At 36.9% G+C, this 17783-nt stretch overlaps 1 protein-coding gene across 1 annotated transcript in view; it reads right to left on the reverse strand.

Annotated features, from left to right (window-relative positions):
* Nucleotides 1–17783, reverse strand: part of THSD7B (thrombospondin type 1 domain containing 7B) — a 730459-nt gene that overhangs the window by 334207 nt on the left and 378469 nt on the right. Inside the window, exons 10-11 of the mRNA XM_029933012.1 lie at nt 11167–11296; nt 6359–6462 (exon numbers count right to left, since the gene is read on the reverse strand). Coding sequence (XP_029788872.1) covers nt 6359–6462; nt 11167–11296 — 234 coding nt within the window. The remainder of the gene's footprint in view (nt 1–6358; nt 6463–11166; nt 11297–17783) is intronic.

Below are 17783 nucleotides of genomic sequence, written 5' to 3' on the forward strand. Positions count from 1 at the left end.
AATTTTTATTTTTGGAAACCAGGCATTATTGCTTTACTCTTAGGGTTTAGGCTACTTTTTTCCCCCCTTAGATTCTTCCTATTTTTAAGCCACTTCCTTTTTAAGAAACTCATTTTGAAAATGGATTATTTTGCCAATTTTTTTTTTTTTTTGGAAAAGACCTTAATTTAAAGAGATACCTTGGTTGCAAAGAAAACACACAGATTCCATCAAAACTACTGTGTAAGCAGACTTTGCTTCTTTCGGGGACAAAAACCAATTAAGGAAAAACAGAAAGATTAGACAGAGATAGAGTTCTGCCTGCCTTGGTCCACATAAACATTACTCAGTGAAAACAAACCAAAGAAGAACACAGGTGCTTCATGGAAGTCAAGGACATCCGAGGCAGGACAGCTTTGATCTCCAGCACCTATTTGCCTCTATCACAGAACCAGCCATGTCCCATTCCTATTTATGACAGAGTATACTCACAAGCGTATAAATGAGAGGCATCATCCAAAAGAAACACATTGACAAGGCCATTAGCCAGTTTTAAAATAGTCACTGTGAACAGCATAAGAGGAAGACCGTATCAGTCCACAGACAAATTCAGTCCCCTTCTAGGACTGCCAACATCTTTAACTTTTTCTTTCTTATACTACAGTTTAGCATTTTAAGGGCAGTTTCATCAAGGTATGTGAGAATACTTAATTTTATTCTTATATTTTCATTTGCCATAAAAGTTGAGCTACCATACATCTTCACTCAGATTAAATACCGGAAGCTGGGCAGGGAGGACACCTGGCTCTCCCTAAAGTATGGGACACCTAGGACAACGGAACCCCAAAACCCACATCCTTGGAGATGGTGTAGACATTTAGTTCCAGCTGTGATTCTCCTTGCCCTTCTATTTTTCTTCCTTTCTTTTTTTTAATAACAAACATATTATATCGATGTATTCTTGCTATAAATCAATTAACCAGATCACCAATACATACAGTGACATACACAAGGAGTTCCTCTGTTGTAAACAGCGCAATGGCTTAAAAATCATAAAAGACCATTTAAATGAAAAAAAAAAACATTGGATAAAACATGTATCTTCTAAATGTTTCACTGGGAAAACCCCAAAGAAAATAGTCCATAAAGCACAAAACAAAGTAAAAGCTTGAGATGCCATGTAAACAAGAAAGAATCCTTCATCCTGAGGGCTTCTCCCAAACCTTGGAGGCCCCAGTTTTCATTGTCATGTCTTCAAGCAGTGCTATGGGGAATCTCACCAAAGGCCCCACAGCAGCAATAATGATGACAAAGGCCAGCCCTCTGTGTAACAGTAAACTAGAAATAAACATGCAAAGCAAAATGCCTTAGCAAGGCCACTTGCATATCTTAAATTAAACACTGGATGGTGGGCAGGGGGGAACCTCTTGTGAGAATTTATAACCCCAACCTGGCCTTTCCATGATTTTATGGTCTAAATTCATACTCCCACTGTGATTCAAAAGCTCCTCAAAGAGAAATTTAAACTGTTTTTGGATTGATACGGCATTCATGGGACTGAAAAGTATAAAAGACACCTGGCTAGCATGCTAAAGCAGGTAAAAGAAGGGAGCTGAGGGTCTCTTAATTCCTTATTTGCACTTCCTTTTGATCCTCCTGATTTGAGGCTAGTCCTTCTTCTCCACTCTCCTCTGCCTGTTGTCCAAAGTATACAAGTCATTTGGTTTTATATCACCAGAGAACAAACCCCCAGGCTCCCAAAAGAATAGAAAGAGGGTGACATTGCCCACTGCTCTTAAATCAGACTTTCAAAAGGACCTGTGTTTTTCTCCAACCCCCAAAACACACACACACACACACACACACACACACACACACACACACACGCATACTTCCTTTTGCAGGATATGGTACCTTTCTGGAGTTGTCTAGGACAAATCACTTTATTTCTCTTCACCCCTCATACCTTCACTCCTGCCAAACTTAGGCATAATTTTGTTCTGCAAACTACTTTACCATATCTCCATTGACTTTCTTTTTTTTTTAATCTTTATTTTTGAGAGAGATAGAGAGACAGTGCATGAGTGGGCAAGGGGAAGAGAGAGAGACAGAGACAGAAACAGAGAATATCCAGAGCAGGCTCCAGGCTCTGAGCTATCAGCACAGAGCCTGACGTGGGGCTTGAACTCACATGTGAGCACATGACTGGAGCCAAAGATGGATGCTTAATCAACTGAGCTACCCAGGGGCCCCTCCACTCACTTTCTAAATCATGTACTGTGATAGAGGTTACAGATATCTCCTCATTTACTTGAAGGTGAATTTATTATACTTTCTGTTCTCTGGAGCAATTTTATAAAAGAGATCTGCTGGAGATTAATATTGTTTCATGTCATCCTTGCTGGTTTTGAAGTGATTATAGAAAAAATCTGGAGTAGAAATTTCCTTCCTTCACTCTCTTATACTCAGAGAACAAGCCCACTACTTTAAAGGTACAAGTTTTCCAACAAACAAACACTGGAAATTTTCTAATATTTGTGTCTAATTTACAGAAAACTCAAGCAAATCACCTGCCTAGTCCAAGGGACAATCAGGTTTCCAGCTAGAATCCACTTAAATTGAAACCCAAAATAGAATTATTCTAAGACAGATAAAATAATTTCCCATTCATGTGATAAGATCCAATATAATTTAGAAGGAACATCTCTTTAGAAATTATTAAATGGTTTTGCAATGAAAACCAATCTTTATGATACCCTAGTATCAAAGTGGCAAAGTCTAGGCCACCACATAGAGTTAAGTTGTGCACCACACAAAAGTACCATTTTTAAAGAACTTCACTCCTCTGGATATTGCTAATCTAGATATGTTATAGCAAATTTTCAGCAGAAAGTAGGCAAAGGTCTTATAATTACAAGATCATGTTATCACAACAGTTTTCTGACGTATGGAAGTAAAATGTTTTAAGGAGGCGCTCGTATCCCTTAATTTACATAGTCACTATATAGCCTCCTAGCAATCCTGACTAAAACTACCCTGCCAATCAAACTCACATGCATAAGTGTTCTTAGACATTATTTCCAACCTGTAATTGTTATAAACTGATATGCCCCCAAATTTCTATGTTAAATCCCCAACCCCAAATAATACTATATTTGAAAAGAATAATAAAAAAACCCCACCAGAAACAGTTTGCTTTTAGGTGGCAAGGCCAGCAACATTGCCTTTACTGTCGCACCTTAGGGATGCGTTGACTCTCCAGCCTTATTTCATAATTTAGTTTATGGGCATTTCGACTGTCTTTTCCTTCTACAAAGTAGCAGACTAGTGCATTACAATGATTACATCATTCTGAATGGATATAGTGAGTGAGAAGTAGCAACTGCTCTAAATATTTTGGTAAGATGTTTTCACATCAGTGGGTAAGAAATTAATTTGAAAAAGCTCAGGGAGGGGCCTTCTATCTCAGGGAAATTTCTAGAAGTCCAGTGTGGGCTGTGTCAAGATATCCTTTCTATGATGAAGAATGAGTTTTTCCTCTGGCCCATCCTGCAACCAAAATTAGGCACAAAACCTAGTGAACATATTTGGATTTTGGAGGCAATATATTCCTTATCTGAGTGTGTTAGTCTTGGCTTCTCACCAAGATACTCGCAAAGCTGCTAGTTTTGAGTCAGTCCCAGAATAAGAAAAATCTCTGTAATAGTCTAGGCTACTCTGCATATGGTTCTGCCAGTTGGACCACATGATTCAGCAAATTCAATGCCACTGAAGTATCAGTAGCAGACAGGAATACTGTTTCCAGCCGTTAGTAGGCTTCTAGAAGTGAATCGAAGGAGAGGTCCTTAGTATTTTGGAGCAAAGCCCTGCTATTCTCTACAGATATTTTTTTTTAATAAAACACCTCCTTGCCTAATACTGTGTCTTACAAGGGAATGAAGGCTTACTCATGGACCATCAACTTATCATGCAACTCAAGCTGCCCATCATGAACTGGGTGTTACCTAATCCACCAAGCCACAATGTAAGGTATCATCAAATACAAGTGGTATATAGATATCTAGGCCCATGCAGGCCCTGAAGGCACAAGTATGTTACATGAATAAGTAGGCAAATATCTATGGTCCCCATTTCTGCTACACTACCTGCTCTCCCAACTGCGCCCCAAGGCCTCATGGGAAGTTACCTACAATCAATTGACAGAAGAAGAAAAGACTGTAGCCCAGTTTACAGATGGTTCTGCACAATATACAGGCACAACCCCCACATGGAAAGCTATAGCACTATACCCCATTCTCAGGGGTATACCCTCAGAAGAGAGGTATCTTCCTCTTTCCAGTGGCTAGAAGATAAAACAGTATACCTGGTTTTCCACTTTCCTTGGAAGGAGAAACGGCCAGATATGTGATTATATACAGATTCATGCACTGTGGCCAATGGTTTTGCTGTATGATCAGGGTCTTAGAAGGAACATGATTAGAAAGTTGGTGATAAGGAAACCTAAGGAAGAAGTATATAGATAGACCTCTCTATATTGGGAAAAATGTGAAGATATTTGAGTCTATGTGAATGCTCACCAGAGGGTGGCTTCAGCAGAGGAATATTCTAACAAGTAAACGGATAGGATGATCTGTTCCATGGATACCAGACACCTCAGTTATCACTTTCCCCAATCACTCCTCTCATCATCAAATAGTTTCATGAACAAAGTGGTCATGGTGGCAGGAAATGGAGGTTATTCATAGGCTCAGCAACATGGACTTCCACTCACCAATGCCAACCCGACTATGGAGCTCACTGAGTGACCAATATGAAAGCAAAAGAGACCAACACTAAGTCCCCAGTATGGCGCCACTCCTCAGAGTAATGAGCCAGCTATATGGGGGCAGGTTGGTTACACTGGACCACTGGCATCATAGAAGGGGAAATGTTTTGTTCCTACTAGAATAGATATTTATCCTGGATATACATTTCCCTTCCCTGCAAACCATACTTCTGCCAAAACTACCATCCATAAACTTACAGTATATCTTATACATAGTTATGGTATTCCACACAGGATTGCATCCGACCAAGGAACTCACTTCTTGGCAAATAGAGCGTTACAATGGGCCTATTCTCATGGAATTCACTAATCATATCATGTCTCCCATTCTCTTGAAGTGGCTGGCTTGATGGTATGGTGGAAAGGTCTTTTGTAGACTCAGTTATAATACCAGTTAGGTGACAATACCTTGCAGGGCTGAGACAAGGTTTCACAGAAGGCTGTATATGCTCTGAATAAGCACCCCCATAGGAAGGACTCAAAGGGAAGGAATGAATGGGAGTGGCATAATTCACTATTACCCCTGGTGACTCACTAGTAAAATGTTTGCTTCCTATCTCTTGAATCTTATGTTTTGTTGCCCTATAAGTCTTTGTTCCAAAGGAAGCAGTACTCCACGAGGAGACACAAGATTCCCTTGACCTGGAAGTTAAGATTGCCACGCAGGCATGGTAGACTCCTCAGAGCACTGAAGCAACAAACAGAGCAGGGAGTTATTGTGCGGGCTGGAATGACTGATCCTAACCAATACAATAACCTACACAACCAGAAGAGACACTTGATTCTAAATATGCCTTTTAGAAAAATTATAAAACCAGTATAATGTAGCTTTTTCTTCAAGGTCTAATTTTGCAACCTACGCCCCTTTAGCAACAAAGTCATTAGACTTTAAGAATTAAGCACTTCTTATCAAGTGTCATTTGACTGGTACGTGGGTTATGAATGAAACAGAAAAGTGAGCAGCCTGATGAGTCTCTGAGTGCTTTTCAGAGATTTCAATATGCCACACCTTGGCATTGATAATTAAAAGCACTTCTACTTTGATCCAGAAGCTTATTCTCAATGCCTTTCAGGAATTTAGATAGCTCCTTTCTATGTATATCATATATAGAACATAGAGTAAGTATGTATATAACAATTACATTCAAGTCATGCTTATTAAGATTTGTTAATTGATTCAGTTATCCTTAATTCATTTAAGAAATATTAAATTAGCACCTAAAAAGTGCAATGTATACTGTTGGATCTAATCATAGACATATTCTTCATTCCTTGGGTCATGTTCAGCATGTGTGTGGAACATCAGATTTGGAATATGCAAATGACTAAGAACAGATATTTGTTTACATTGCACTAGCCTGCAGATACACAAGCTAGTTATGGTTAAAAGATAGTATAACATCAACAAAAGTGCCAAACTTAAACTCAAATACTAATATAAATAATATAATCCAATAATATAACTATTCAAAATTAAATAAGCAATAGTCTAGAAGAAAAACATAATTCTAAATTGTTTCCTTAACAGGAAAAACTGTTTTAAAATTCCCTTACCTCTTATCTGTATCCCCTTTCCACAGGCTTCACTGGTGCCCATTACACCCTGCCTGACAGACTCCGGTGCCAAGATACAAGGGCTCCATTTCTGTGGCTTCCACCTGTTATTACAAAGAACAGCGGACTAAAAATTTCACCATGACAAATGTATAAAATAAATACAAAAAATAAGTGAATTTAAAATCCAAATGCACAGAAACAGTAATTCAATAAAAATGTATTTAAAACCAATGTGACAAAATGGAACTCTGGCATGTAATAGGGAGGACAAGAGTCTACTCTGTCCCAGATTCATGATTAATGCAGTATTTTTTTTAATGTGGATATTTCCCATATAAACTGTAGTCCATGCACCAAAGTGGCAGTAAATATCCTTAAAAGCACAGATCAAATCTAAATGGCTTACCCTCCTTATCAACTTAAAATCATAAGAAGAAGAAGCAGGAGGAAGAGGAGGAGGCAGAGGAAGATGACAATGATAGCGGAGAGGGGAGGAAGGGGAGGAGGAAGAAGGAAAAGAAGGAGGAGAAGAGAGAGAGAGAGAGAGAGAGATCATTATGTTTCATTGTATCCTTAGAGAATCAAATTTGAACATCTGCAAGTTTGGGCTGCAAAACTTCACACTTGATCTTCTGCTTCAAAAACATATCTAAGGCTTTAAAGTGATTCAGAAATCTCAGTAGGGAGGTGGGGAGCCACAGGGACCTGTGTAATGGTTCATCTTGTGGAAGAGGAATGGATCCACTTCTGATGGATTATCAATGTTTCTGTTCCTCAAAGGAAATATTCTCTAAGGAAGGCTTGGGGTTCCTCACTGTTTTCCTTTCTCAGATAAACAAAACTTTCTATTTTTATGACCCACAGGACAGACTGACTTGTATCCTTAAACCTGTCTCTTCAGAATGTACCTATACAATCAAGCCACGCGTCAGGCTCTGTGCTGACAGCCAGCTCAGAGCCTGGAGCCTGCTTCTGGTTCTGTGTCTCCTTCTCTCTCTGCCCCTCCCCCTCTCATGCTCTGTCTCTCTCTGTATCAAAAATAAATAAAACATTAAAAAAATTTTTTTGAAAATCAAACTCTAAGTGTAACCACACATCCTGGTCCTTCCTTAGTATATGTTGACACTTTACCATATGTGCCAATACCTCTAATAATAGACATTAGTTCAAAAAATGAAACAAACGAAGCAAAAATATTGTGACAAGTTTGGCAAGATAAAAAATTCTAGGGGCGCCTGGGTGGCTCAGTTGGTTAAGCGTCCAGCTTTGGCTCAGGTCATGATCTCACGGTTTGTGGGTTCAAGCCCCATGTCAGGCTCTGTGCTGACAGCTAGCTCAGAGCCTGGGGCCTGCTTTGGATTCTGTATCTCGCTCTCTCTCTGACCCTCCTCTGCTCGTGCTGCCTCTCTCTGTCTCTCAAAAGTAAATACAAAATATTTTTTAAAAATTCTAGAGATCTTCTAGATCTGGTCAATAATATTACATATATATTACATTACAAAACTGGTCAATCATATTTATTACACTAGAAAACTTGTCAATAATATTAAATGTATGTTACATATATGTTATATATGTATATATTATACATGTATCTGTATATGCATATGTGTAATATATATGTATATGTGTGTGTGTGTGTGCCTGTATAAAATCCATGACCTCACTTAAGTGGCCATCATACTAGTAATAGTTGAGGAATTGGAGAGAAATCAAGAAACAGCTAGACAGAAAAACTTAGCATTTAAAGAAATCACTCCTTAATTTTAAATAGTTGTAAATTTACTTTGCATATGCATAGACTCATTTAGTATAATTCTAAAACATAGAAACTGAAATGTCAAGGGATTTCAGTGCAATTTTTCAACTAGGTTGTATCATTCGTTCAGATCCCTTAAGTTTACAAAGACTTTCTAGATCAAAATGAGATGTGGAGTTCAGTCAAGTTTAGTATGCTGTGTAAGGCGTACCTGGGTGGCTTAGTTGGTTAAGCATCTGGCTTCAGCTCAGGTCATGATCTCATGGTTCGTGGGTTCAAGCCCCACGTCAGGCTCTGTGCTGACAGTGAGCTCAGAGCCTGCAGCCTGTCTTCAGATTCTGTACCTCCCTCTCTCTCTGAACCTCCCATGCTTTCTCTCTCTCTCTCTCTCTCTCTCTCTCTCTCTCTCTCTCTCTCTCAAAAATAAATTAAAAAAAATTTAAAAAAGTATGTTGTGTAAACCAAAATAGAAGGGATTTTCAGGACTCTTCTGTTAAACTCAGTTTTGTAATGATAAACTTGGCCTCATAAAGGTTACATGAAATGTCTCAGATTTCACAGCTCAGCAGGCCAGTTATTCCTCCTAAATCTCTGGATGCTCTTGACCCCATAGTTAATTCTATTAAGGCTACATCACCAGGTTGTCTTCCCTTTTGCTTATTAACTTAATGTGTTAGAGATGTTCAAATTCACAGAAAAATTTCTAGAGTCATTTTGAATCTGTTTTACCTTGGTAAACATGTGAATATGTTACCTTAATGGAGTAAAAAAGAAGAATCAGAAGATAATGGTAAAGGTCTGTATTAAGTCGGCTTCCTAACGTACCAATGAGGAAGGATACAAAACAAAAATGGGATATTGCTCAAAATTAAAGGGTTTTTACTGAGGAGCATAGAATCTTGCTGATAACTTGGATACACAGTAACCTCAGCATCTGGAGAAATGATCCAATGATCCAATCCAGACCCAGCAAAGTTGGTTTCTGGGGAAAATGGCAGGAGGTCAATGATGGAAATGAGTTCAAACATGAGTGGCTAAAATTAAGTACAACCAGAGAGTTAAGAGACTGGACAATAGAGAGGAAGAGCTCACTAATGGCATCTAGGATTTTCTCTGATTATAATAGCCCTGAGATTATAAAAACTTCTAATAATGCTTGATTTGGCTAATTTTTTCCATTGGCTACTTTCCCTGAGAGCTCTTTTGGTGGGCTCAGAAATTTAAATATTTATATATAGTATAAAGGGATAAATACTGACAGTGTTTCCACAGCAGCTCTGTGGCTAATGAAGCAACTGGTAGTCTGGGCATGTTCCCAGGGTTTATTCACATCCTCATACAGGATTATAAAGCTGATCGTAATTTAGACTCTTCAATGACACTCTAACTTTATTTAATGTGAGGAGTCTTCTAAAAAAAAAAAACAGAGAGAGGGAGAGAGAGACAGAGACAGAGACAAAGACAGAGACAGAGAGAAATAGAGAGAAGTGCCTGGATGGCTCAGCAGATTAAGCCTCAGACTCTTGATTTCAGCTCCTGTCATGATCTCATGGTTTGCAAGATAGAGTCCTGCATTGAGCACTGTGCTGACAGCATGGACCCTGCTTGGGATTCTCTCTCTCCTTTTCTCTCTGTCCCCTTTCTCCCCCCACTGCTCATGCTCTCTCTTTCTCAAAATAAATAAATAAACTTTAAAAAAAGAAAGAAAAAAGGAAAAAAAAACCGTGTATTTTCCTGAATAAATTAGACCTGGAATTTCATACCTTCAAGATACAGTTTCTTAAATAGTCAGGACAAACACTAGACATTTTTGTTAAAGGCATTTTTAAGTGTACTGATAACCATAAAGACTTTTAAGACAATGTTTTTTTTTTCTTCACAAGTAAGTAAAACTCAAAAATGAATGAATTTAATCCAGATGTATTTTAAAGCAATGCTTCAATCCAATATTAAAAGGATGGGTATTGGGGCACCTGGGTGGCTCAGTCGGTTAAGCATCTGACTTCGGCTCAGATCATGATCTTATGGTTTGTGAGTTTGAGCCCCACATCGGGTTCTGTGCTGACAACTAAGAGCCTGGAGCCTGCTTTGGATTCTGTGTCTCACTCTCTTTCTGCCCCTTCCCTGCTCTACTCATACTCTGTCTCCCTCTCCCTCTCAAAAATAAATAAAACATTAATTTTTTTAAAAGAATGTATATTAATGATTAGACACACAAACCTCAGGCATTGTTTTTATAAATAATAGTCCCCAACTTGTCAAAGGGAAATATATAAGTAACACATGTATTTTAAAGTCACTTTCATTTTTTCATTAAAAATTTTTAAGGCTTTATTTATTTTTGAGAGAGAGAGAGAGAGAGTACAAGCATGGAAGGGGCACAGAGAGGGGGATACACAGAATCTGAAGCAGGCTCCCGGCTCTCAGCTGCCAGCACAGAGTCTGATGTGGGGATCAAACCCATGAACCATAAAATTAGGACCTAAGCCACAGTCAGACCTTTAACTGACTCAGCCACCCAGGTGCCCATTTTCTTTTCCTTTCTTTTTAAATACTTTTTCCATAGGTTAAACTTTTAATTTTCTCTAAGTAGATAGTTTATTAAAATGTATATATGACAAAAATTAAGAACCAAATTCTTTTAAGTAAAAATAAATAATTACTTTAAAGGTAGATTTTTGTTCTTAGTTACTCATTAAAGGCTTTAGGATGAAAACAATAGAATGAGGTAAATTATGTGTGTGTTTGTTTTCCAGGTAAAGTGTTTATCCTGAATCTCCTTGGATCCTAATCCTTAAAATTGATTGCCTGGGTGGCAGAACTCCAGCAGCTCACTTAAAATCAAAACATGTCTGTTTCTTTTTTCTGTTAATTAAACTTTCTTATCCCTTACTCTCTCAAAATATATTCAAAATAAGAGGGGGAAATATTGAGGTGTTAAATATAAACATTACCTTATCTTTTTTCTCACTAAAAATCATAAACTTACAAAAGAAAATAAGTGATTTATACTAAAATCGAATTATTTAAAAAGGTCACTAATTACCGATATACAGGGCACAATGAAATATCTTCACACTCTCGCTCTTCAAATAAGGTATCTGGGCATTCTTGGCCTCCGTTGGCTGCTTCCTGGATGATAATCCTGTATCGAGACTGTTTTACTGTGGCATTTCCTAAAGTAAAGGAAAAATAAAATTATAGTGCCCTTTTACGTGGATATAAGAAAACCCAGGTTTAGAAGCAGGCAGGCAGGCAGACAGGTGGGAAGGAGGGAGGAAGGAAAGGAAAGGAAAAGGATAAAGAAAGAAAGACAGAAGGAGGTGGAGTAAGAACATGTGCTAAGACTATTTGGGGAATGAGAATAACAAGCAAAGACCAGGGATTAATACTTAATATTATACCAATTCTTACTCCTATGAGATAGACAGTTAATACTCAATAATTGTGATTTCAACTCTATGTGTTCTAATTTCCCAACTGCCTTAATATGTTTTAAATTAATCAGAATTTATAATACCTATGGCATAAGAATTACATGGCATAATCTGAGAAACCCAGAAACCATCTTTGATCTCAAAACAATAACTCAAGGGCCTAGAGTTTTACTATGAGCAAATCACTTCCTCTGCAAAGGCATTTCCCTCTGTAGGAGAATTTTTACAATGCAAATACTCATTAAAATTAATACATTAGTAATTTATTTAATTATGGGTATAAGTTTCTTATAATATCTCTCATTCATCATAACCTGAGACAATATTGATATAATTGGAATTTAGGGAAAAGGCACTAAAGTTGTGACAGAACAAAATATTGTCTACTTCCTGGTTTGGATAAAAGCAGAAGTATTAATAGGCACCTCAATAAAGACAGCTGGTGTTCACTTTAATGTGCTGGGCACTCATCTCATAATCTTTAGATGCCTTCGGATCAATAAGAGCAACAAAAATCAATTACAGTTACAATGGTTAGCAACTATTTCAATTACTAGGTGCAAAATCTGCACTAGATATAAAGATTCGGATTCTTGGACTTACACAGAAAGAAAAGGGGGCAGATAGAGACACAACAGGTTTAAAACATAAGTAGAGTGAGAAGTGTCAACATTGTACAGTGCAGGATAGTATGAAGAAAAAGTAATCATTTTTGCTTCTAGAAAGCAGACAGGTCCTGGAGGAGGTGAATTTTATTCTGGGTCTTAAAATCTCAATAGAAAAAAGATGCTGACGTCATTTTAGGCCAAGGAAAGTCTGAGAAAAGGCACTCCTGAGACATAAAAGCATGCACAGAATTCACGGATAAGGACATGTAGCAGCATTCAGATGGAAAATGTGTACATTTGGATTGTGCATGTGCCCATGTTGGGGGGGGGTGTTACAAAGAATGCAAGAAAAGGTGGTATAAGAGAAATGGAATTAATTGGTAGGTATGGGACAGACTTAACCATCATGTTAAGAAGATAATTTCTAGAAAGTCAGTAAACTAAGTGGGGTGTGAGAAAAAGCAGGGGGTGGGAGGAGCTTTCTTAAAATTATATATTCATGTGGTTTTATAAAAATCACTAGTACGATGACTTACAGTGATAAACAACTGACCCACAACCAACGCCTGTCCTCCTTCCAGAAGACTTTGGACTCTCTTTACTTAGTTCATCTGTGGTTATTTCCAAATCTATAAATAATAATATTATGTCATTGCTTCTTTATTCTTTAATTTTAGACGTCATTTATTGACTTTCTGCTATAATTGATGGGAGTTTACTTTGTACCACCTTTTAATTTTTTATAACTCTATCACTATTTTTATGTCTCTAAGGGTTATTTAAGGGCTTAAAAAACAAACTTTTTTTTTTTTTTTACAGTCCCACTCCTTACTCCTCCTGTCCTTTATCAGACCAGCCACCATGGTTCAAAAGAGTCTTCTTGGGTCAACAAGCTTCCTTTTCTCTTATCATGCACATTCCTGCTAAGTTAGGACATGGCTTCTTGTGCTGCATCATCAGTTTCTCTGATCTTTAGTCTTTTTCTATTAGGTTTTACATAAATTCATTTAGATCTCTCATCCACTGATGGTCTTCTCTCTTTATTTTTTTAACAAGGGATTAAGGATTTTATAATCCATTTTTGTTATTTTAATGAGATTATGGAAAGAAGAGAAACCATCATACTTGTACATTTCATTATCATGAATTATAAGTTAAGCAGATGTATAGGATCTTTTGCATCTACTTACAGATCTACCCCCTTGCTTTATATGCCATCTACCCAGGGAACTGATCAGAGAAGGACTGTATCAGTGACTCCCTTGTCCATTGGCTTCTGGTTGGGGTTAGTCAACAGAGGGATGGGACACACAATGTAAGAAAAAAGATGATAAAAAGAGAGAAAGATCAGGGAATTTATTCCACCAGACTTTAGCTTCTGGATCACCTCAACTGGTTCTCTACACCAACCAAAAGGCATGGTTTCTGTGGAGTGGCCCTCTTATAAAGCTGGAGTCCTACTAATTGTTCCTACCTCTATCAAATTTCGGCTCCAAACATTCACTACTTCAGGTACTGAGCCATCCCATGTTAGCTTAAGCAACCCTTTCCAGTTTTTTGTAAATAGTTCCTTCATTAATTTTCCCCAGTTGCCCCATTTGAATGGGCCAGCTGTTTCTTGCCAAAACATGTCAATAAAGTAAAAAAGGACATACTACTATATAACAAGGAAGAATGTTATAATTGGCCCATTTATAAAAGTAGTTAAGGTAGTGTAAGGAATATAAACTAGGAGGTTAAGAAAAGAAGTGTAATTAAAATAGTTCTGGTGAAAAGCTGACATATTTTCCTTTAAGATCAGGCACAAGACAAAAATGCTTACTGTTGCCACTTTAATTCAACATGATACTGGAAATCATAGTCACAGAAATTAGGCAAGATAAAGAAATAAAAGACATTTAAATTGGAAAGGAAGAAGTAAAACATCACTATTTGCATATGACATGATATCATAGATAGGAGACTCTAAAGACTCCACCAAAAAACTATTGGAACTAATAAATGAATTCAGTAAAGTTGCAGGCTATAAAATTAATATACAGAATTTGGTTGTGTTTCTATATACTAAAAACCAGCTATCAGAAGGAAAGAAAAAATTAAGAAAACAACCCTATTTACAACTGTATCAAAAATAAAAAAATACTTAAGAATAAATTTAACCAGGGAGATGGAAGACCTGTACTCTCAAAACTTTAAGACCCTTATGAAAGACATTGAAGAAGATGAAAATAAATAGAAAGATATACCATGATCATGGAATGAAAAAATTAATATTGTTAAAGTGTCCATGCTACCCAAAGCAATATACAGATTCAATGCAACCACCATCAGAATACCAATGGTATTTTTCACAGAACTAGGATAAGAAATCCTAAGTTTGTATAAAATCATAAAAGATCCCAAAAAGCCAAAGCAATACTAAACAGGGAAGAAAAACAAAAGCAAAGTGGAGGTATCAATCATATTCTTTGGTTGCAAACTACACTATAAAGCTACAGTAATCAAAACAATATGGTACAGGCATTAAAAACAGACATGTAGATCAGAAATAAATCCATGTATATATGGTCAATTAATCTATGGAAAAACAGGCAAAAACATGCAATGAGGAAAAGACAATTTCTTCAATAAATTATGTCAGGAAAACTGGACAGCTACACAAAAAAGAATTAACCTGGACCACTATCTTACACCATGTATAAAACTATATTAAAAATGGATTAACAACTTGTATATGACATCTGAAACCCCAAAGTCTCAAAAAAAATGATAGGCAGTAAGCTCTGTGACATTGGTCTTAGCAATACTTTGTGGACCAGTTTCTCAGACAAGAGTAACAACAGTTAAAATAACAAGTAAGATTATACTGAATTTAAAAAAAAACTTTTGCACAGCAAAGAAAACCATCAACAAAATGGTTTGTAGGAATGACAACCTACTGAAAGAAAGAAAATATTTGCAAATTATATATCTGATAAGGGGTTAATATCCAAAATATACAATACACTTATGCAACTTCATAAAAAAACAAATAAACATAAGCAGCGGACTTAAATAGAAATTTTTCCAAAGAAGATATACAGATGGCTAAGAGACACATGAAATGATGTTTAACCTCACTAATGGTCAGGGAAGTACAAATCAAAACCAGAATGAGATATTACCTCACATCTGTCAAATTGGCTATTATGCAAAACAAAAATAAATAAATAAATAAATAAATAAATAATGTTGGTGAGGATGTGGAGAAAAGGGAATGAAAACAGTATGGAAGCTTCTTAAAAATTTCAATATAGAGAAACCAGGAATTCCACTTCAGGGTACTTATTCAAAAAACAAAACAAAACATGTCTATTCAGAGTTATATGCATACCTATGTTCAATGAAGCACTATTTTCAATAGTCAAAATATAGAAGCAAATTAAGTGTCCATCAGTAGATGAGTGGATAAAGAAATTGTGGTATATATACACAAAAGAATATTATTCAGCCATAAAAAAAAGAAGAAGACCTTATCATTTGCAAAAACATGGAAGGAACTGAATGGCATTATGCTAAACAAAAGTCATACAGAGAATATGTGAAATATAAAAAGCAAGTGTCAAACAAACAAAACAAAAGAGAAACAGACTTGTAGATACAAGAAAAAACTATTGGTTACCAAAGGGGGCAGGGGAGGGGGGGATAAAATAGAGAAAGGGGATTTATACCTTCCAGTTATAAAATAAATAAGTCATGCGATTATACCATTCAGCATCAGGAATGTAGCCAATAATACTGTAATAACTATATGGTGGAAGATCATGGGGATCATTTCATAATGCATAAAAATACTGAATCACCATGATGTACACCTAAAACTAATAGGATATTGTATGTTAATTATACTTCAATCAAATGAAAGAGTTCTGCATAATAATATAACACTATCTTCACTTGGGTGAGGACACCTTCGTAAATAATTATACCTTTAGGAATAAGTCTCCTATTCTCAGTTAATTCCAATTACTTCCTCTGAAAATTGTTTTTTACTCTTAGGATTTGTATGAGTGTGGGTTTCTGTGTGTGTGTATGTGTTGTCCAAGTGTTTTCTTGAAGATCAGAAGTAAAAATTGAAAAGGATAGGAAAAATGAAATAGATACCTTTATTGAGAGAGAACATAGATCTATGTCTCTCTGTTCATATTGCATGTGTATGTGCATAACATGTGCACGTGCATGCACACACACACACAGACTCACACACACACACACACAGTGAACACTCACACACAGGTTTTCTGCTTTATGGTGTAATTCCAGGTCAAGTCATTCAAAGATTAGGAAACACAGCTGCATTAATTATCATGCCCTATAGATGTTCAGGTAAGGGTTGAGAAAGATGGATTCCCTGGACAAAACTAAGTTTTAGAAAGAGGTTAGATTTTTCCAGAAAGAAAACTGATTCACAGTGTATAGACATGAAGAAAAATGTGTATGTTTTCAAAGAGAAAAAGAGATGAGGAACAATCTTGACATAGGGAATCAACACCAGGATCTGCGAGATAGCCGCTAAAAATTCCTTTTTCTGTGTGATGTGCTTCTTTGTCCTTCACCTTTGGAATGGTAATATTTAGCATTCACTTTTAAAGAATTTTTCTACTCTTTGTGATGTAAGTGCCTCAGCTTATAAGCAGACCTACAGCAGAGTCAGTTACGCACAAGATACATGGATTCGCTGGTGTCATGGAAACTAGGGTAGGCATCCTCCGCACTTGGGATGGAGCAGGCAATAGTTTTCTCATTTCACCTGTACTTTGAAGCCAGCCTGAAGGGAGCACTTTTGTACCAAGGAAGGACAAAAATTTCTGAAATCCAAGAGGTAATTAGCAACAGAAGAAGTGGGTGCCTCTGGCAGCACCTAACATCCAGGTCTGAAGTCAGACAAGCGAGGATGAGCAAAAGGCCAAGTGGAAGTTCTCAGGAATCAAAGTCAAACAGAACCTCGCTTTCTGTTGAATACACAAGAAATGATTTAAGGGAAGTAGACAGAGAATGGAAGACAGTGGCTTTGGAGGTGGCAAACATTTGGATTTCAAATGTATGTAAAATGCATTAGAAGGTTCCAGGAATTATCTCTTTAGTCTGTGTCAGAGCTGCTTCTGGACATTTTGCATATGCTATCTCATTTTATTATTATAACACTTTATGAGGCTGTTGTTACTACTACCATCATTTATTTTAAAATTATAATTATTGTTCCCACTTTCAGAATAAGAAAATGGAGGGTGGAAGGGTTAAATTATTTGCTCCAAGTCACCTTGCTAGTTGTTAAGTCATTAAAAGAATGCTATTAAAACTGGCAAAACAGACATCCAAGCCCATGATCTTTCCATAAGAGACTTTATGGTAAAACAAAGAGAGGGGGGCTTTCCAGGGAAGAGTTCACATCATAATTCATCTGTTATTCCCATGGGACACCTCTTCCTTTTTAATCAATTCTTCAATAATCCCCTGTTGGCAGAAGGCTTCAAGTGCCAATAAACACAGTGTGTGTGGGGATTGGTGAGTGATGGTTCCAACCTCACTAGGCCTATGAAAAATAACAATAAATTAAAATTCCTATTTGCAAACAGAGG

This window comes from Suricata suricatta, chromosome 3, assembly GCF_006229205.1.
Source record: "Suricata suricatta isolate VVHF042 chromosome 3, meerkat_22Aug2017_6uvM2_HiC, whole genome shotgun sequence".
Lineage (NCBI taxonomy): Eukaryota > Metazoa > Chordata > Mammalia > Carnivora > Herpestidae > Suricata > Suricata suricatta.